At 42.2% G+C, this 20,972-nt stretch overlaps 2 protein-coding genes across 3 annotated transcripts; both read right to left on the reverse strand.

The window, feature by feature from the left end:
• Positions 1 to 330: 330 nt before the first annotated feature.
• Positions 331 to 5,217, reverse strand: PTP4A1 (protein tyrosine phosphatase 4A1). Of its 2 annotated transcripts, none has more exons than XM_067468022.1 (5): positions 5,113 to 5,217; positions 4,092 to 4,184; positions 3,174 to 3,304; positions 2,184 to 2,258; positions 331 to 1,633 (listed from the first exon to the last, which is right to left on the reverse strand). In XM_067468022.1, exons 1-5 carry the CDS (start codon positions 5,215 to 5,217, stop codon positions 1,483 to 1,485), a joined length of 555 nt encoding a protein of 184 aa, XP_067324123.1. In that variant the 3' UTR covers positions 331 to 1,482. The 2 variants fall into 2 exon arrangements, with proteins under 2 accessions (XP_067324123.1, XP_060608792.1); XM_060752809.2 differs by having other exon boundaries at positions 331 to 1,637.
• Positions 5,218 to 5,453: 236 nt separating this feature from the next.
• Positions 5,454 to 13,110, reverse strand: LOC132760709 (uncharacterized). The gene is made up of 2 exons (XM_060752810.2): positions 12,840 to 13,110; positions 5,454 to 5,659 (listed from the first exon to the last, which is right to left on the reverse strand). The coding sequence occupies exons 1-2, from the start codon at positions 12,876 to 12,878 to the stop codon at positions 5,564 to 5,566; spliced, it is 135 nt and encodes a 44-aa protein (XP_060608793.1). The 5' UTR covers positions 12,879 to 13,110; the 3' UTR covers positions 5,454 to 5,563.
• Positions 13,111 to 20,972: the final 7,862 nt, after the last annotated feature.

Below are 20,972 nucleotides of genomic sequence, written 5' to 3' on the forward strand. Positions count from 1 at the left end.
GAACCATATAAAATGGCACAATAATGAGCTAGTCTTCAAGTTCACATAGTCAGTTGATTATAAGGAAAGTATTAACTGCCTATACATTTGAAAAAATACATGTAAATATGCTATGTATCTTGTCAATTTTATGGCTGATGTACTAGAAAGTAGTGGTAGTCTTACTGAGCTTTTATATCATTGTTAGACGTTACAGGGTTTGCTTAACTGCCTTAGGACAGCTAGGATGCTTCTAGGATTGTCTTCTAAAGATATATTCATAGCAAGTTGTAGTCCAAGAGTATTATTTCCTTGCCCTCCCTAACCCCAAACAGAAAATTAGAAGTAAACTGCAATGCAGCTTTGAGTTTATTTAGATGTTTGAGCTCTCGCACTAGATTTTACAAGCTGGTGAACACTGGCAAATTATTTCTCCCACAGTACTATAACCACACATTCCCAAGACGTATAAATATATGGTTGAACATTAATACACACCACCGTTTTATCAATTACATAACAAATTATCAAGTATCCAAATATTAAGTTACGCAGCTCAAAAGGCATACAAAATATTACAGAGGACTGCCACATTCATGGCAGAAACTCAAGGAAAAACAAAAAAAAAATCACTCTCAATAAAGCAATAGTTGGTAAACAACTTCCAATAAGTACGATAAAAGAAATTACAAGATCTTGAGAAATTTATGATTAAGAATTTTCAGCTACAATAAAGCATCTCTACATTAAAAAAATATTTACTAAAGTAAAGGGCATATTCTATACTTCCTGCACAAGACAAAAGGCAACATTTGACTAGAAATATTAATTCGTCCCCTTCCCATCCTATTACAGGCCCTCTGCTAAAGGTTGCACATCATGTGCCTGTATTTATTTAACTGTAAGGCGTTTTGTCTGGAGACATTAAAGACTTGTGTGCTTCTGTACAGCGTGAAGGTTTGCTTTCTAAGGAAAAAAAACCCATTGAATGCATGTGAATGAAAAATGTGAAGTAACACAAGTTTAGACACCAAAAGTCACCAAGTCCATCAATTGTATGCAAATCCTGATACTCATTCTAGTGCGACTGTGGGAAACAAAACACAGTAAATTATACTATGAAGCTCTATCCACAAAAAAAAAGACAATTGAGAAGAGGGCAAAGGTCCAGGTAACTGCAGTTACTAAGAAACTATACTGTTGTATACAGAAATAGTGCACTGGGCGTTTGGCACCGAATTCTCTACTCAGGTTCTGGAAGGTTTGCCTACTGGGACTTCAATGAAAAAAAAAAAAGCTACATGATTACAGATAGTTTAATGGTACAAATTACAAATAAGACATTTTAAAGGCCATGTAAGTTTCTTGTTCACTAAAAAGATCACCATCTAAACAAAGATGCTCTCCTGCCAACAACATTGTGGCCTACACCTACAGAAGCTTCATGTTAGACATACATGTACGTTTTTCCACATAACCTTCCCAATTCTAGTTTTAAGTCTTCTACTTCCAAAGCAGCAATATAGGCAGCTTGGTTTTTTTACTGAATACAACAGTTGTTACGATGACCGTTCGAATCTTTGAAACGCAGACGCATTTTGGGACGATATTTCTCCAAATAGAGAAGCTGTTTGCTGTTAAAGGCTCCACGGCGCTTCCTAAAGAAAAAAAAAGTTTTTAAAAGAGTTGTGCTTTGAGTGACAACATTACTTTGTCTAACACACAGAGTTCAGGACCTGCACCAAACATTTAACATATGTCTCATCTAGCCAGTAATATTGAGGTACTGTACCCTGCCCCACTATGGATTCAGAAGCACATTAAAGAGTTGAGGTCAGATGGGTACTAGTCCAAAATACATTGATTTACCAGTATTCTATCACTGGAGTCTCATTTCTGCATGCATTAAAATCAGTGCTTCCAAATTCAGCAGCAAGTTCTGTTCCAGATTTAAGCATTTCTCCATTTCTGTTCTCTTGTACAATCTACCTTTGTTCACTTGAACTCATTTGTCAACTATTCTTTGGCCACTGGCTCTTCCCTATCGGTGGATAGCAACACAATAGTAGAACTAAGAAGTGCAATTTTAATCATCTTGCACATAGTTCAATACAATTGAATCTGCTTAAGTAAAAAAAAAATTAAACAGTTAACAGTAACTCTTCATACCCTTGCAGACATTAGGTATCAATCAGAATACTTACTGTCTTATGAACTGCACTGCATCTTCATATTTCATTCCACATTCAATGAGTGCAAGGGCAACTAAAACAGGTGCTCTGTAGAGGGGGGAAAAAGCATTTATGCAAAATGTTTTCCAAATCTTCTTGCCTATATCTACAAAATTATATTAAACTTTCATGCTCAGATAATTATACCAACATCTCAATTAGAGTTCACAAATATCTGATGAATAAATAATGTGATGATAATCAAGTCAGTTACTGTACATTTTGGAGCACCGAGTCCCTGGATTCAGAAAAGTTGAAGTAATTTCTCAATGTACTAACTAGCCAAAGAAACCCCTTGTCAAAACTACTTTAAGAGAGCTAGTTCACTAGTTCAGCTATGATGAGAGAAGGTTCTAGGGAAGTAACCTTGTTTAGCAATCGAACCATCTAATATCAAGGTGATATTTAATAAAGGTAAAAGTTTCCCCTTGATATTAAGTCTAGCTGTGTCCAATGCGGGGGTGGTGGTTGTGGTAGTGCTCATCTCCATTTCTAAGCTGAAGAGCCGGAGTTGTCCATAGACACCTCCAAGGTCACGTGGCCGGCATGACTGCATGGAGTGCCTTTACCTTCCTGCTGAAGTGGTACCAATTGATCTAGTCACATTTGTATGTTTTTGAACTGCTGGGTTGGCAGAAGCTGGAGCTAACAGCGGGAATTCACCCCACTCCCCGGATTTGAATTAATGACCTTTTGGTCAGCAAGTTTAGCAGCAGTTTAACCCACTGCGCCACAACAGTGGAAAATACATGTAACCACTCTCTGAACAAATCTTTCCAGAAAAACCTTGTGATGGGTTTGTCTTAGGATACCTGTAAGTCAGAAATGACTTGAAGGCAAACAATAACAATAGCCCATAAGCTTGATTTCCTCAAATGTACATCAACCCCCATTATCCCTACTAGCTGGGAATTACAGTAATGTTGGCAGGATGTTTCTCATTAACCTAACATTTCTGCTTACCTTCCAAGACCAGCAACACAATGTACAGCAATACAACATCCCGGCTCTTCGCGGAATTTAACTTTCAGAAGGTTCAGCCAATCATCAACAATCTGGATAGATGGCGGGGCTCCATCATCAAAGGGCCAGTCCTAGAGAAAGATGAAACCAATAGTTTATGCCTTCCTATCAGACTACTATAGCAACTGCTATTTAAAACTAGCAAATAAAAATTAAATTACAATGATACTTTTAATTCTGAAACACATACAGCAAATAAAGAATGTGTGGCCCTTGTTCCCATTCCAGACTGCCACAAATAAGGCCACTATCTAGAGACTCATTCCTCTGGAAGTCAGCAGTGGGTGCAATTCTGTCTTAAAATAAGATGTGACAATAGATAATTTGCAGAACAATGGATGGGACCTTCTGGTTAAATCCCGCTTTCCTGGAAGTGGTAGATGATGTATTCAGGCAGTGGGGAATGGGATGAGGTGGCTTCTAGAGCTTCTTATGGCTGCCTACTTAGTTCAGTGCTCTTTGACACTAATATTTTCAGATTGTATCATGTGAGCAAGCAATGAAACTTTCCATTTAAATAATGTTACTTTTTAATGCAAGTTTGGGAAAGTATGCAAGTGTCATGAATACATCAGTTTTTTAGAACAAAGATTGGCCTACAGGTTATCCCAAACAGTTGTTCTGAATCTATTTCTTACATTTTGCAGACTCAATAGAAATACACTTAAAACAAAAACACTTGTCCCACTTTAATTTACGTACCTCAATTTTAAAAAATTTATAGCTCAGCCATTAACACCTTTTACTTTAGTTTGAAAACAATTAACTTTAAGAGCTCTCGTGCTTTGAGTTGTCCTTTAAATGGCACGATCTTGTACTATCACCAAACATCTTAAGACGCTTTAATAAGCTACTCACCAAAACCTGAATCCCTTCCTTTTCTACAGGAGCAGTGTCATAAGTGGCTTCACAGACTCTTACTACTGTAGTAACTCCATACTTCTTAAGTTCCTATGGAAAAAGCAAGGCTTTTTAAAGCTTTAATCACAACCGTTGATTTTATAATTCCGCCTTTAACAACTATAGTGATACAAGTTTGCATATAACACAAATCAAGCTTTGCTGAACTCTTGTTTATCCAAAACCTCTTCCCTGAATAATGTGAGCTAGAATTCATTTTTCTTTGCTTACAAACTCTAGCTTGTTTAAAATATGGTTTTCCATTTAACTGAACACAGAACTGTGGCATGTCTCTGCCTTTTTTCCAAAGCTATCCATCCTGAAGCAGGACTTAAGGTGATGGTGGCAGGAGATAAAAAGACCATAACTGAACAAATAGATATGTGACCAAAATGTGGTTTGCTATGTCATTTGAAAGGCAGTTCAGAGGTAAAACTCATGACTAATGTAGCCATTACTTCAAATACGGAGTTTCATATCTATTATTATTGTCTGCTTCAGGGAGCACCACATTAGTCTTTTAGCTACCATACAAGCCACACTGCATAGTAATTGTGTGATGCATTTACAGCAGGGCCAACTTCTGCATTGTTTTGACTGTATCATTAAGTGTATTTAATTGCTGCTTATCTAAACTTTTACACTAGGATACAAGACTGCGGTTCTGTAGTTCAACAAGCACAATGGCATTTTCTCCTTCCCTTTGACCTCCGAGCTCCAGAGTGGGAGCTCGGAGGTCAAAGCCATCTATGTTTCTTAAAATAGAATTCAGCAGAACACTTGACTGAATGGGCCATTTTTAATCTTCTGCAATCATCACATACAGTAGGCCTAATTGCAATCTATGCTTCTTGCTACCTAAAACTGCTATTCAAAAAAGGAAAAACACTTTAGGATTGGTTGAAGAATCTCAGAAAAATATGACAAATCCTCAATATTACAAAAACAATGCATAAGAATTCCAACTAAAAATACTTACCTCTATGAACTTGTTTAAGGTTGCATTGGTTGGATTATGAGTGATAAGAAATCTCATATTCTTGTAAGTGATTTCCACAGGAGCTGGGCGGTTCATTCGAGCCATGTTAATTTAATGAGGATGAGTGACGACAATGATATTTAAAAAAGAAATACTAGCAGAACTGATGGAGAAATTGAAGTCTACTTTACAAAACGCCACTCAAAGTTTCCAGTGCTGACAAATATGAGGTTGGGAGTAATGGGAAATGAAATGAGCCTCCTCAACAAGAAGCAGCAATTCTTCAATCCAGTAATACTGAGGCAAAAAAGAAAGGCAGTGCACCAAGATTACCCCATCCAGGTCTGAACTCCTTTGTAAAAATGCTCTGCCAATTTCAATTCAAAACTTCTTATCCTGGTAACCACTCTTAAGGGGGTTTCTTGGTGGAGTAGTAATAGATTTCTACAGTTCACTTGTCTGCATAGAGGCCGTGCTGTGCCTGGCAGTAGTCCCCACTGCCCTTCAGAAACTCCATAAATGTGTGACCAAGAACACCACAGAACTGCTGCAGAGAGGGGGGGAAAAAGAGGCACAACAGTCAAAAATGGAAAAAGACAGCTTCCTAAATGACTTTGTCTTAAGTAAATAAAGTGACAGAAACAAAGGAAGGAAAAGACTAGAGCCACTTTTATTAATGTCCTTATTTTAAATTTTGTGACATAAGCAATGAAAACAATCTTTTCTTTATTGTATGCTTTTAATTAGGCTTCTTAGCTACTCTTTAAGTGGACAGTAGCCATCCATCAACATTCTCATTGCTTCTGTATTCAAACAATGTTAAAAGAGAAAGATGACAGTAAAAGTTTTAATTAAGGAATTATCAAAATAGAAATGAAAAAAGTTCAACAGTATAATGAAATTCTCATTTTATTAGAACAATTTCACAGATATTAATTTCTAACGACTCTTGCTACAGTATATACTATCTATTTGTAGAATCACAAAGTAGGAATGCAGTTCAAAATCACATTGGCTATTTTAGTTGCTGTATCATGCCTTGTCAAAGGCATTACTGAAATTGAGATTTGCTATATCCACAGCAATTCCTTCATCTAACAAGTTTGTAACTTGAGAAACACATGTTGACTTTTTTTTAGTATGACTTTCCTTTCCAAATGCTTGTGGACTGTCTGTTTATTGATCTGCTTCAGAATCTTTCCTGATATTGATGTCAGCCTGACTATGTGATAATTGCTTCTTTTTCTTTTAATTTTTACCCAGGTACTCTCAATCTGACTTCCAGATTTAAGTCATAACTTTCTTCACAGGTACAAACGTCCTTAACATCTGCTTCTCCTTTCCTGTTACATCTATTTTTCTGAAATAGTTTATCCTCCTCCATTAGTACACTCTAATCAAAAGACTCATTTCATCAGGTTTCAGTGATGTGTCTTATATCATATTACAACAGCGGTTATCAAGCAGTGGGTCCCCAGATATTTTAGCCTTCAACTCCCAGAAATCCTAACAGCTGGTAAACTGGCTGGGATTTCTGGGAGTTGTAGGGCAAAACACCTGGGGACCCACAGGTTGAGAACCACAGTATTACAACTTCAAGTTCATCTTATTCCCTGTACTGTATGGATTAGAGTAGGGACATCCATTTCCCTCAGCTGCTTTTTTGAAACTGCCACTCACAGGACAAAAAGGAATGCCCTTCCTGTGATATGTCTTCCCTTGCTACTCATATAGGATCATGCTATTCTCAAGCAATTGAGAGGAAAGCAAGACCACAGGGAAAGCTAACAGGATTCTAGAGATAACATGAGCCAACAGCAACAATTATCTGCCCCAGAACAGCTGCTATTAAAGATGGCTTCTTTTCAGGCCAAGACAGCTTGGTTGTCATGGTTATTGGGGAGAATACAGCAGAATACTGTTTAATTCTTGACAGTATTCAATGGGCGAATGAAAGCTAACTTTTAATTTTGGTAATTCAAGAACATGCTGTTTTCACATATCAAGGAACAACTTGTAAAAATTTTATGCACTGCGAATTGTATCAGTAGCAGTACAAGAAATAATCTGCAGATAACATCTTATTTATAACATCTCCAGCCACATTTTGGCTGTAGACAGTCTATGTATATAGTAATGTATCTAGATTTTTATGAAAATCGCTGTTTCTTTTGTAGGCTTGCCTTCCCCTTCCTAAAGTTTGTGATGCCATCTGCAGTCAAGGTAGGTTTTTTTTTTAATTCCTTTAAAATGTCAAAATACTTGCATGGGTGTGCCTCTAGAACTAGTACAGTCTGCTTCCAAAAGCCTGAACATCCTGCTCCTTCCATGATTTTCAAGGAACAGAGTGATCAGACATACTCTTGTTATCAACGTAACAGCTGTTGCTTCTCTTGTCTATTGAAAACTGTTAGGAAAACCAAAAGCAAATTCCCCATCTAATCCAAGTCGAGCATTAGAACTATAATTTTGGATAAAATCAATTAGTCTGAGTGAAGGCATGACTGAACTACTTCCTAAGCTAACAGAGCTTAAGATAGTATTTATTAAAGTTCAATATGGCAAGCATGATATACTCACACATTGGAAGGAATTACCATAAGGTTACTGTTATACCACACGTGTATTTTTCTAACAATAGAGTTTGTTTTACAGCAATTAGATTCGATCTAAATTTGGAAACAGATTTTTTTCCAATGGAGAACTTAAAGAGATTTTGCTAATTTCCTTCCAATCTATTTGTTGCAATGTAGGAGCAGTCTAACAAGGGAAGACTTGTGACAGGAAATACATTTTTTTCACATCCTATGAGTTGCAGCTTCAACTAATGTAAGTAGTCCCACTGATGGAAATGCTATTCTAGATCCAAATATTTTTTGCCTATCTGCAACTATATTGATTGAACAGATTAGTATTATTCAAATAAATAAAAATATTTAATCACATGACAACCAATTTACAGTAATTTCTTCAAAATTCTCTGTGCACACATTTAAAGTTCAACTTTGCATCAATGCAGTGGGAAGTTCTACTGCAATAGACAACATCCATTTTGTATAATTCCTTATGAAAGCTGTTGTGTGGAATATGGCTTTAGAGGTAAAACAAGCCAAATGTTTACCACAAGTGAAGTATTTTAGAATAGAACAGGCAGTCTGTGGGCAGACTGCATTGCTCACCCTCAAAACGATTGGAATCCGCATCTTGCTATCAACTAAAATTCAACAAAACATAAACAAAGCTATGATTCCCCTTGTTCCAACACACACACACACAAACAACTTTAGGAATAACTTGTGGTCCACAAAGTCTCTAATGACAAAGAGCTAGCACTAGCACTCCCCCACAAGTTGTGGTGAAGTAGGGGTCAGTCATAAACATCAAGCTTAGCAACTGACATTCCAACATAAATTCTCCAAGCAACTTGTGTGAAAGGGTTACAGCACCAAGGCACTTCTAACTGAAGGAGTCTTAATCAAGGCTCATCTGAAAGCTCAAAATGCTACTTTTATGGCAACAATTTTGGAATCTGTTAGTTTCCTCAGCTTCCTTTGCAACCCTCCCTGTGCGCTGGGGATGGTACCACATTTGCACCACTGGCTAAAAGCTTTTTTTCTTGAAAGCTCTGCAATGACAGGCAGCTGATGAAGTTCTTCTTACTTCAGCCATCATGATCAGATCAGATGCTGGCAAACAAAGTAGACGTGTTTCATTGTTAACCTACAGTATATGAAGACTATCTTAAGTAGCCCAATTTCACAATGCTCTGAAATAGGGGAAAATGTTTGTAATTAAGTTTAAAAGGAAATGGGATTCAAACGATCAAAGAATATGCTGAACATATAGCAAAGATGTTTTAAAATCAAATAATTTTTTGTGTCAGGAGTGACTTGAGAAACTGCAAGTCGCTTCTGGTGTGAGAGCATTGGCTGTCTGCAAGGACGTTACCCAGGGGACGCCCAGAAGTTTTACCATCCTGAGGGAAGCCTCTCTCATATCCCTGCATGAGAAGCTGGAGCTGACAGACAGGAGCTCACCCCACTCCCAACCTTTCAGTCAGCAGTCCTGTTGGCACATGGGTTTAACCCACTGCACCACAGGGGGCAAATAACTAAACTTGCTTCTTAAAATATGAAAGATAAACCTTTGTACTCCCCAAAAGCTCAAAAATTGGATAGTGGGAGGGGGAAACATTGACAAGGAGGTCATTGGGAAGGCTCTTCATGCAGTCTTCCATCCAAGTACTAAGCAAAGTTAACCCTGCTTACCTTTTTTATATAATCTCAATGATGCCTCAGCCCCAAAATTACTGTTTGATCATCTCAACACCCATAAAGCCTTCAGGTTCCTTGCCAGTTACATGTCACATAAGCAGGTACAAATAACCCAAGACCTTGAGCTGTTTGAGCATGACGACGTTGGAGACTAGGTTCAGACGTTATGGAAACTTACTGGCAACACCTGGGCAAGTCACATTCTCTCAGCCTCAAAGAACAGTAATAAAAACCCTCCTCTGAACAAATCTTGCTGAGAAAACGTGGTGACAGGTGTGCCTTGAGTTGGAAATGGGTGGACCTACAATATAGGACTGATGCAGTTTAACAACACTATCTGCCATGCCTCAGTGCTATGGTATCCTGGGAGTTGTAGTTTCATGAGGCACCTGTCCTTCTCACTCCCCCCCCCCCCGGGGGGGGGGCAGACTCAGGTTGGCTTCACAACAACCACAATCATAAAAATACATTGAAAACAATTCATTAAATATATTACATTAATAAGATATTTGCTTAAAATCACGCTGGTACTCTTGAGGTTGAAAAACTTCAACTCCCATTATTCCATAGCACCAAACCATGGCAGTTATGGTGGTGTCAAACTACAGGCAATCCCCAAATTACAAACAACTCTTAGTTAAGAAGAGGGATGAGACAACTGGAAATGAGAGAAATCTACCCCTCGGAAGAGATATTCATTCTTGAAAGAGTAATCAGGGGGAAAAGGTGTCTTCACTGAAGCGAGCGCACCAATCCTTGTTTCCACAAGGAGACATTTTTTAAAAACCCAGTTAAAAACCCAGGGACAGAAAGCGAGGTGAAATCTTCTGAACAGGGGCACAAGCAGCAAAACAAATACCACAGTGTTAACCCTTCCTATGGTATTCAAACTTAATGTATATTTTTGACTGGAGTTTAAAATGTACCTGTTCCAACTTACGAACAAATTCAACTTAAGAAGAAACCTACAGAACCTATCCTGTTTGTAACTTGAGGACTGCCTGTACATCATCTTGCAATGCGTATGCACCCTTTAAAGTACACGCAAGACAAGATTGCTAAGGCGCCGGTGCTTTTTTCCCTCACTTTTCCCTCTTTTGGATCAACAGGGGAAACATCAGTATTTTTCTCCCCTCGGCCTTGGACGGCTTCCCCTCCCTTCCGGCCACTCGCCTCCCACCTGGGGCAGCAGCGTGACCGCCAATCCCGTGAATGGGAGCAGCGTGGCCGTCATCTGCCCACGAGGCGGGAAGGCTGGTCCAAAGCCCCCCCCGCCCCCCCCCCCGCGGTGAGTCACCCTCGGAAGCTGATTGGCTCCCGCTCCTGCCACTCGCGGTGGGCAAGGAGCAGGCAGTGAAGGAGGGAGAGAGCCATCTGAGCCAGCGGTCTCCGGCAGACAAGCCTCGACTTGTTCTCCTCCGCTGACCTTCTCCTTTCCTCCCTCTCCCTGCCAAGACCAAGACTGTGGGCTGCCAAGGAATCACAGAAGTTGCAAGAGGCCCTGGGGTGGGGGCCATCCAGTCCAACCCCTTGCCACACAGGGACACACCATCAAAGCGCCCCTCACAGATACCCATTCCGCCTCTGCTTAAAAACCTCCATCCATGCTCCGAGGCAGCCGGACATCAGAAAGTCCTGCTTAATGTTTAGGTGAAATCTCTTTCCTTGCCATTTAAATCCATGGCTCTCCAGAGAAGCAGAAAACAAGCTTGTCCCTGGCCTCTCAATGTGACATCCTTTCAAACATTTAAGTCCCCTTCTCAGCCTTCTTTTCCACTTCCAGGCCTTTGATTCCTTTGTTCCTTTTCTCTCTGGACACTTCCCACTGTCCATCAACATGGGAAATTCCCTCCATGCCCACTCCTTTCTCTGCCAGGAAGAAGAATGGAAAGGGGGAGACAAAACTACAGCTCCCAAGATTCCGTAGTAGCTAAAGTGGTATCAAATACCCTAAATCTTGACCCTCTTCTCCCATAAGGAGGACTTTTGGAGACAATCAACTTATGTTTGAGGGAACATATAACTCCCATGTTGGTGGGTCTCCTTGGAAGAGGATTGTGAGGGTTTGGGGCAGAAACAGAGCTGAACACACACACTGGGCGAATGAAGAGCGCCAACGCCACATGGTCCAGCCATCTGTTTAAAGCAGGCCCTCCCGGTGTTTTGGACTTCAACTCCCACAATTCCTAACACCCTACGACCGTTTCCCCTTGACATTAAGTCTAGTCATATCCGACTCAGGTGGTGCTCATCCCCATTTCTAAGCTGGAGAGCCAGAGTTGCTGTCCGTAGACACCTCCAAGGTCATGTGATCAGTATGACTGTGTGGCGCTCTGTTATCCTGCAGTCGAAGTGGTACCTATTGATCTACTCACATTTGCATGTTTTCGAACTGCTAGAAGCTGGGGCAAACAGTGGGAGCTCACCCCGCTCCCCGGATTCGAACCGTCAACTTTTCGGTCAGCAAGTTCAGCAGCTCAGTGGTTTAACCTGCTGCTCCACAGGGGATCCTCTAATACAGTGTATAGACACTTTAAACCTTGAGCCTCTCTTCCCATAATGAGGAATTGTGGAGACAATTAACTTAGGTGTGAGGCAACACGTAACTCGCATGTAGTTGGTGGGTCTCCTTAGAAGGGAATTTGGGGCAAAAACTGATCTGAACACACACCGGGTGACTAATGCAAACAAAGAGTGCCGGCGACACATGTTTAAACCAGTAATTCCCAACCTTTGGGCCTCCAGATGTTTTGGACTTCAGCTCCCACAGTTCCTAACAGCTGAGATTTCTGGGAGCTGAAGTCCAAAACACCTGGAGGCCCAAAGGCTGAGAACTACTGGTTTTAAGGGAGACTTCAACCTCTTTCACATACTGTAGTCACACTGAAGCATCATAACCACACTTTGAACCGCCATGCTATAGAATTTGTAGTTCAGAGGAGATCTAGAGAAGACTAAAAAGGGTCCACACAAAGCTAGAAATCCCTGGATTGCATAGCATTGCGCCAGGGGGGTAAAAAGTGGGGTCAAAGTGCTACGCTTCTGCAGCGTGGCTCCATCCACACACGCACGAATGCAGCATGGCGGCGGTTTGGGATGGGAGGGGGATTAAGTCTCCCCCTTGTCAGTCCTTTTCCCAGTCTTTAGAAACAGGAGTACATCAGGAGACATAAAAAGCGGTTTGGGGTCTGGGAAGGGGATTAGCCCCCCCCCCTTTTAAAGGAGACACCAATAGCTACTTTACTATCACCTCTCTCTTTTCGCCACGTCCCAAAATGAGGACGTTATCATTGGCCTCGCCCGCCCGCCCGACAGAGAGGCAAGGCTTGCGGCCCGAGAAACAAAGAGACGACCAGGGAGAGGAAAGCGGGAGGGCGCGTTAAGGAAGAGAGTGCGTGAAAAGAGATTACAAGGAAAGGGAGGGGGGGAGGGAGGTTGCCTCGCGCTACTCACAGGAATATGGTTACTCATTGAAGACTGTAGCCTGATCATACAGCCTGGGTGCTGAGGGCGCCACCGCCGTGGGCAGGAGGAGCTGAGCCGGAGGGAACGGGCGGCGGTGGTGGAGGAGCCGGAGGAGGGCGGCGGCAGCGGCGGAGGAGCATACAGGGCGCGAAGGAGCCGGCGAGAGACTGAGCGAGGAGGGAGGGGACAGAGGGGGGAAGACGGAGGAGGAGGACGAGGAGGAGGAGGAGGAGCCGGCTCTTCCCTCAGCTGGCGACGGCGCTGTTGCTAACGCGGCACTGACGGCAGAAAGGCGAAGGGGCGGGGCCAGAGCAGGAGGCGGCGGGAAAGCGCATGCGCCCGTGCGCGCGAGGCCAATGGAGAGGCCGGGGAGGCGGATAGATGGGTGGGGATCCTGGAAGCCCCGCCCCTTTCCCCCTCCTCTCTCTCTTTCGCCCCTCCCCCGCCCCCTCTCCCTGCCCCAGTGGCCTTCAAAGCTTCGTGCGTCACCAACGCCTTTTTTCTTCTCCCACCAATCAGAGCGCTCGGAAGGCTCTTCGGCAGACGTGGGGCGGGAGGGCGAGGGAGGGGGGTTGAAAGGGAGAGGCGGAGGAAGCCGGTGGGAACCGGTTGGGAGAGGCAGGCCGGAGGGAGGGAACGAGGGTGGGTCGGAAATCCGCCCGCGCTGATTGGTTGGGGGGCGCGCGCGCTCTCCTCGTGCCTCTCCCTCGCTCTGCTTTGGCCTTGGCCAACACTGCCGGGTTTGGGACAGCTGTCCCTTCAGATCCACACACTCGCCGTCCATGGCTTGAAAATACACTAGGGGAGCAAACCACGATTTCGCCATTTTACTTTATATTTTTTACTAGCCGTCCCCTGTCCCGCTTTGCTGAGGCCCAGTCTGTGTATATGTGTTTTGTGTGTGTATATATTTGTGTATATATGTGATTTTGCACATGCGTTGTAATGTTTTTTTTTTAAAAAATGTTGGCTTTTTAAGTCTCTTCTGTGTTTTTCAGTGTTTTTATGAGTGATGACCACTCGTTGAGCTGATAGGTATATTGTGTCCAAATCTGGTGTCAATTCGTCCAGTGGTTTTTGAGTTATGTTACTTCCACAAACAAACATTACATTTTTATTTATAGACTAGCCGTCCCCTGCCATGCATTGCTGTGGCCCACATGGGGGTTCTGTGTGGGAGGTTTGGCCCAATTCTGTCGTTGGTGGGGTTCAGAAAGCTCTGTGAGAGTAGGTGAATTATAAATCCCAGCAACTACAACTCCCAAATGACAAAATCTATTTTTTTGAGTGAAGGACATACATTGGGTTGTTAGGTGTCATGTCTCCAAATTTGGTGTCAATTCGTCCAGTGATTTTTGAGTTATGTAAATCCCACAAATGAACATTACATTTTTATTTATAGATTTTGTGTCAAAAGAAATGCATACATAAGCATAAAACTGATAAAAATAGAGGGAGCACAAGCAGCTAAACAATTTTAGACCAAAAATGGGCAACAGCGACATGCATTGTCTGTACCTTAAATCAATTCTTCCTCTGCGCATGAGGCAGGCCATTGTGGGCAAGTATACAGATGCGGAGTTGTTTGTGCTGCACCGCAGTTGCACAAGGTGGAGGGTTCTTCTAGGTAGGGCCATTTTGCCAGGTTGTCTTTTGATCTGCCCACTCCACTTCTGAGTCTGTTCAAGGACTTCCAAGTTGACCATTCTTGGTTTGCCCCTGGAGGAAGACTCGTGTGGACCATCCAGTTTGAATTGTCTGTTTTTGCCTCCCATAGGAATATTTTTTGCTGTTACTGGAGGAACATTGAGAGGAGTGGTGGTTCTCATGAAACTTTTCCTTGATTTGTGTCTACTTACTTAGGTGAACCCTCTATGATTGTCTTCTAAGTGTAGGGTCTTGGCAGTGGATACATAGGTGACTGTGGAGCCCTGTTCTTTACCTGCATGTTCTCCCGCAGTGAGGACATCTGTTTCCAGGTGGAAGGCGGTTCTGGGCAAGGTTGGCTTGATGTGCCTTCCTCTCGGCACATTTCTCTCTTTCGCCCTCCATTCGTGCCTCTTCAAATTCCAGCACTGCTGGTCTCCAGCTGATCTCCAGCTAAAGTTCTCTATGGCCAGGGCTTACCAGTTCTCAGTGTCTATGCCACAGCTTTTATGGTTGGCTTTAAGCCCATCTTTAAATCTCTTTTCTTGTCCACCGACATTCTGTTTTCCGTTCTTGAGTTGAGAGTATAGTAAGTTTTTTGGGGAGACAGTGATCGGGCATTCGGACAGCGTGTCCAGTCCAGTGGAGTTGATGGCAGAGGAGCATCACTTCAATGCTGGTGGTCTTTGATTCTTCCAGCACACTGACATTTGTCCACCTGTCTTCCCAAGAGATTTGCAGAATTTTCTGGAGGCAACACTGATAGAATTGTTCCAGGAGTTGTGTGTGACGTCTGTAGACAGTCTACTGGGAGGAGGCTGATAGTCATGCAGTGGGTGGCTTTCACAGTGTTCAACCTTATTTCTCTCGCATGGAGCCACCAGTGGTGCAATGGTTTAGCCCTTGTGCTGGCAGGATTGCTGACTGATAGGTCAGCGGTTCGAATCTGGGGAGAGCAAGTTGAGCTCCCTCTGTCAGCTCCAGCTCCCTATGCGGGGACATGAGATAAACCTCCCATAAGCATGCTAAAACATCAAAGAAGGGTTGCGTCCCCTAGGCAACCTCCTTGCAAATGGCCAATTTTCTCACACCATGTTCTCAAGTCTCTCCTCACATAAAAAATCAGGAGGGGGCGGGGGCAGTGCAAGCTAGCTTATAGAACAGATATGGGTAAACCCACGCCTGGGGGCCGGAGGCGGCTCCTTGGGTTCTTTTCTCCAGCCCTCTTCTCTCACACACCATCATATTCTTGCCTTCTCTCTTTCATCCCTCCCTCCTTTCTTCCCTCCATTCCGTCTTACCTCCCTTTCTCCCTCCTTCCCTTCCACCCTTCCATCCTTCCCTCTTTCCTCCCTTTTTCCCTCTCTCCTTCCTCCCCTTTTGTCTTTCCTTCCTTCTCTCTTTCCTCTCCCCCCCCCCCTCTCTTCATTCCCCTCTTCCTTCCTGCCTTTCTTCCTTCCTTCCTTCTATTTTGCACTCCTGCTTTCCTCCTGGGGGATGTTGAGCTGGGAGAAGAGAAAGTTGAGAGGGAACATGAGAACCATGTTTCAAGATTTAAAAGGGTGTCCCATTGAGGAGAAGGGGAAAAACTGACTTTCTGCTGCTCTTGGGACCAGGGCACAAGGGAGCAATGGGTTCAAATGGCAGGGAAAGCGATTTGCCTGAAAATATTAGGAAGAACTTCCTGAGAGTAAGAGTTGTTGGAGAGTGGCATAGGCTGCCTGGGGGTGTAGTGGAGTCTTCTTCTCTGGAGGCCTTTCCGTAGAGGCTATTTATCGGGAGTGCTTTAATTGTGTCTCCCTACATGGCAAGGGGTTGGACTGGATGGCCTTTGGGGTTTTCTTCCAGCTCTAGGATTCTATATCAGGAGTAGGCATTACAGGTTCTAATGGATACACTTTTTCTCTCCTGTCTACCATTTCATCCTGACGAAGGCCAAACTTTTTGGGATCAAAATGTTTCCTGTCTTTCCTTCACTTTCTGCCTCTGAAAGAGAAGAGAAAGGGGTGGAAAGGGCAGAGAGGGGACTTGGGGAAAACACTCTCTCTCCCAGCCCACCCACCCCACCCTGGCCCACTATTCAGCCCCCAAGTTAGAATGTATGCCCATGCATGTTATAGAGTCTATCAACAGGTGCAGGTTTGAGACATTCTGTTATTCCACATGTATTTTTCAGTGCTATATTCACCTGTTTTGCATGGACAGATTTGTGCCAAACAGGGCAGGCATACTCAGCAGTTGTGTAAGACAAGGCCAGGGTTGATGTTCTGATTAATTTTGGGTCTGCACTCCATGTGCTACCAATTAGTTTCCACAGGATGTTATTGCATGTAGCTACTTCATGCTTGATGATTGCAAAGTGTTTCCTAAATGTTAGTGTTCAATCTAAGGTGATGCCAAGATATTTAGGGTGGGAACAGTGTTCAAGCTCATGGCCTTCCAAAGTGACTTTCAATTTCCTGTTGGCTTCATGGTTGTGCAGGTGGGAAGCACACATTTGTGTCTTGGCAGGGATAGGCTTCATGCAGTTATCTTTGTAGTAGCTGAAGAGATCTATCAGGGCATTTGGAAATTGGTTTTTGATTGTTTCAAACTCTTTTGTTTGTGTTGTTAGACCACAGTCATCAGCATATATAAAGCTATTCGTGAGAAGGTGCTATGGCTGATTGTTAGGAAAGATGTTAAACAAGGTCGGTGCAAGAATGCTGCCTTGCTTTGCCATTTACTGAAGGGACACCATACAGTCCTGGAACTAACCCCAGGTGTTACCAAAACTCCCCTATCCTCTCCATAGGATGCATATACACTGTAGAATGAATGGAGTTCGACACCACTATACCTGCCATGGCTCAGTGCTGTGGAATTAAGGGAGCAGTAGCTTGGCAGGCTAAAGAGCTTGTAAAATGACAACTTTCATGAATCCATACCATCGAGCCCTGACAGTTAAAGTAGTGTCAAACTGCATTCATTCTACTGTATAGATGTACTTTCATTTCTCCAAAAACATGCTGCCAGGAGGCCCTTTTTATTTCCTCCTTTTTCTGAATCAGTTTCAGCCTCTTTTACCATTGGATTGCTGTCGACTTTCATAAAACAAGGCTCCTATTTCTGATTTCCTAAGAAAAAGACTTCTATTTGCATTTCACAATCAGGATTGTTGAACTCTGACACTTCACTGAAATACATCAGTTGTAGTTTCAGGCTTCAAAAAAAGCATTTGCCACCCTCCTCACAACTCCCGCCTGCTTATTGACGTCATTGTTCTGGGAAAGTGGGCCTCACACTCTGGACTGGAAATCCTATCCAAATACTCCCAAACAGTCCTCAGAGCTGTTTTCAGGCTCAAGATTGACAGACAGGTCTTTATGAGTTTTGTCAAATTGCATGTGTCTCTGTGTGTGTCAATAGAAATGCTGAATATAGTCCATTAAAATGGCAGTTTGCAGTGTGGCTACCATGGAGAGGACGATGGCTGCCTTGAACTTCAGCCTTAAGGAAAATAATAATAATAAATCTTATTTATATCCTGCTTTTCTCCCACGAAGGGATCCAAAGTAGTTCCTAACATGTTAAAATACAATTAAATACAATACAAAATCAATCAAAAACACACAAATACAAAACATAATAAGCAATAGATAAAACATAAATAAGCATTTTAAAACAATATACATGATGTGTAAATAAAGGGATTGTAATATATAGTAGCTGGGGAAAATGGAAGGAAAAAGGAAGAGAGGCTGACCAAGGGCAAGATGGATGGATGGTATCCTTGAAGTAACTGGCTTGACTCTGAAGGCGCTGGGGACGGTGACGACCGACAGGGAGCTCTGGTGTGGGCTGGTCCATGAGGTCATGAAGAGTCGGAAGCAATTGAATGAATAAACAATCTACATTGAACTGTATTATAGGGCAGTGTAGATGGAGCCATAGTTAATAAGCAGCAGTGGGACTGAAAGATGCTGGATAAATGTAGTTTCTGGTTGCTTGAGGCTTACTGTTAAAAACAAGTCTAACTGATACTATACCCCAGACTATGCCATACCATAGATTCCGAGTTGACTTGATATTACTATTGAAATACAGTATTTAAAAGCAAATTATGATAAATAAAGACTAACTCAATGTAACAGTTTTGCTATATTATAAAAACTATAATGAATGCAATATTCAATTTTACTTGGTTGCTTGGGAATCCTGGGTCCCTTCCACACAGCCATAGAACCCAGAATATCAAGGCAGATAATCCATAATATCTGCTTTGGACTGAATTATGAGTCCACTCTGCCATCTAATCTAGTTATCTATTGTAAAATGTACACTAATTTTAATACCAATGGAAAAAAGCTTTTCACACACACACACAATTGTAAGATACACCCAAGTTTTAGAGATGCTTATATGGGGAAAAGTGCATCTTAGAATTAAAAAAATACTGTGTTAGGAAACTGATTAACATATAAAATTATTTTATCAAGTTGTGGGGAAAATATGATAAATGAATGCAAAGTTTCTTCTCCAGCACAGCTTGTTCATTTGTAGAGACAACATTCATAAAATTGTATTTCTATCAGACCAAAATACCTTGAAGGCAACAGTTTCCATTTGACTTTAAAGATGAAAAGTTTCTCAAGCATTTCTTATCCTAGATTATGCATTCAGCTAGTATGGTGTAGTGGTTTTGGTGCTGGCCTTTGGAGAGCAGGATTCAAATCTCCATTCTGCCATGGAACTCCATTGGGTGATCTTGGGCAAGTCACACTGTCTCACACTCAGGGAAAGGCCATAGCAAACGCCCTCTAATAAATCTTGCCAAGAAAACCCTGTTACAGCTTCACCATAAGTTGGAAGTGACTTTAAGGCACAGACAAGGATCCAGAGAGTTATTTTCAAGCAAATGCTACTAACTTTGGACTTGACCTATCAACAGCAGACTGATACCAGATATGACTTTGCATTTGAACAACATCAATGCAGTGACGACGTGAAAGCATCTTTAGAAAGGGATTTGTTCATAGATCCTTTCACTCCTCCAGGAAGTCATCCCTTTTAAGGATAGAACCTGATTGTCTGAAAACATGTTTGACATTGCTAAAATTACTAAAGAAAGTGCATCATATTATACAGCCTGTGCCTGTTTATCAGGAAGCATCCTCCCCTACCTGTTGGCTTAGCAGCCCCACCTATTAAACTATTGCCTCTTTGGAGTGTCATGATGTAAACAAGTAGAACCTGATTTATTATTTAAGTTAATACTTAAATATATGCAATTGGTCCCTTGCTTGTGCTGTTGCTGTAGTTCTCATTAACGATGCTTTATTTATAAGTTAGAGCGAATTGTATTTAAAGGTGTTGCTATGGAATGGGGATTTGTTTTTAAATTTCACACTACAAAGTTTCTCTAGTAATTTGATGTAGTGGTTTAAGTGTTGGACTACAATACTGAGAACCCCAGGGTTTGAATGCCTGCTCAGCCATGGAACCCATTGGGTGAGCTTGGGAAAGCCACACTCTCTCAGCCTCAAAGGAAGGCAACACTAAACCTCTTCTGAACAAATCTTGCCAAGAAACTCCTGTGATAGGTTCACCTTAAGAATACCATAGGTCAGAAACAACACACAACCACAATTTATTATGGTTCATTTACGATTTACACACAGGACAAGCTGCAGGTATTTGGGATGCCTAGATAAGAGGTCTTCAGATATTGGTTTTGTGAGAAAGGGAAAAAATGGGATAATCAAGCTCAAAATATCCTGAGGAAGGCCTCTCTTATCTGTCCACATGTAACCTCACCAAGATGTTTGGAGACAATTCTCCAAGTACTTGGACATACTGGCTTACGTCACCATAATCATTTATTTATATAGCTCCATCAATGTCGTAGCACTTTACAAGAAAAACATCCAAGGACAGTGGGTCATGTTGTTTCCAACTCTTCATGCCCTCATGGACCAGCCTACGCCAGAGCTCCCTGTCGGCTGTCACTGCCCCCAGCTCCTTCAAGGTCAAGCCTTGAAAGAGGCTTGACTTCAAGGACGCCATCCATCCATCTTGCCCTTGGTCTGCTCCTCTTCCTTTTTCCTTCCATTTTCCCCAGCATCATTGTCTTCTCTAAGCTTTCCTTTTTCTCATGATGTGGCCAAAGTAGACAAAGTGGGTCATACAATCTAAAATATACGGGCATACAGTTGTACACACAGAAAAGTATTATTGAAAACCACTTCGAACATTTTTGTGTAATTTCGCCTGTTACTTTGCTTTGGGTGCTTAAACTGTATTTCTAAATACTCAGCTGAGATTTTAAGTTGCCAAATGTTAGAAATTTGGGAACTGGAGTAAAATTTTATTCAGGTGGATTAGAATTTTATGGGGGAGGGGAAGAGGGGGGATGCTTTCATTTTACAAACCTCCATAGCTTCACTTCTTGGTCAAGGGAAAACCTTGTAAGGCCTATAAAAGTGAAACGGGAAT

Source organism: Anolis sagrei, chromosome 1 (assembly GCF_037176765.1).
Source record: "Anolis sagrei isolate rAnoSag1 chromosome 1, rAnoSag1.mat, whole genome shotgun sequence".
Classification (NCBI taxonomy): domain Eukaryota; kingdom Metazoa; phylum Chordata; class Lepidosauria; order Squamata; family Dactyloidae; genus Anolis; species Anolis sagrei.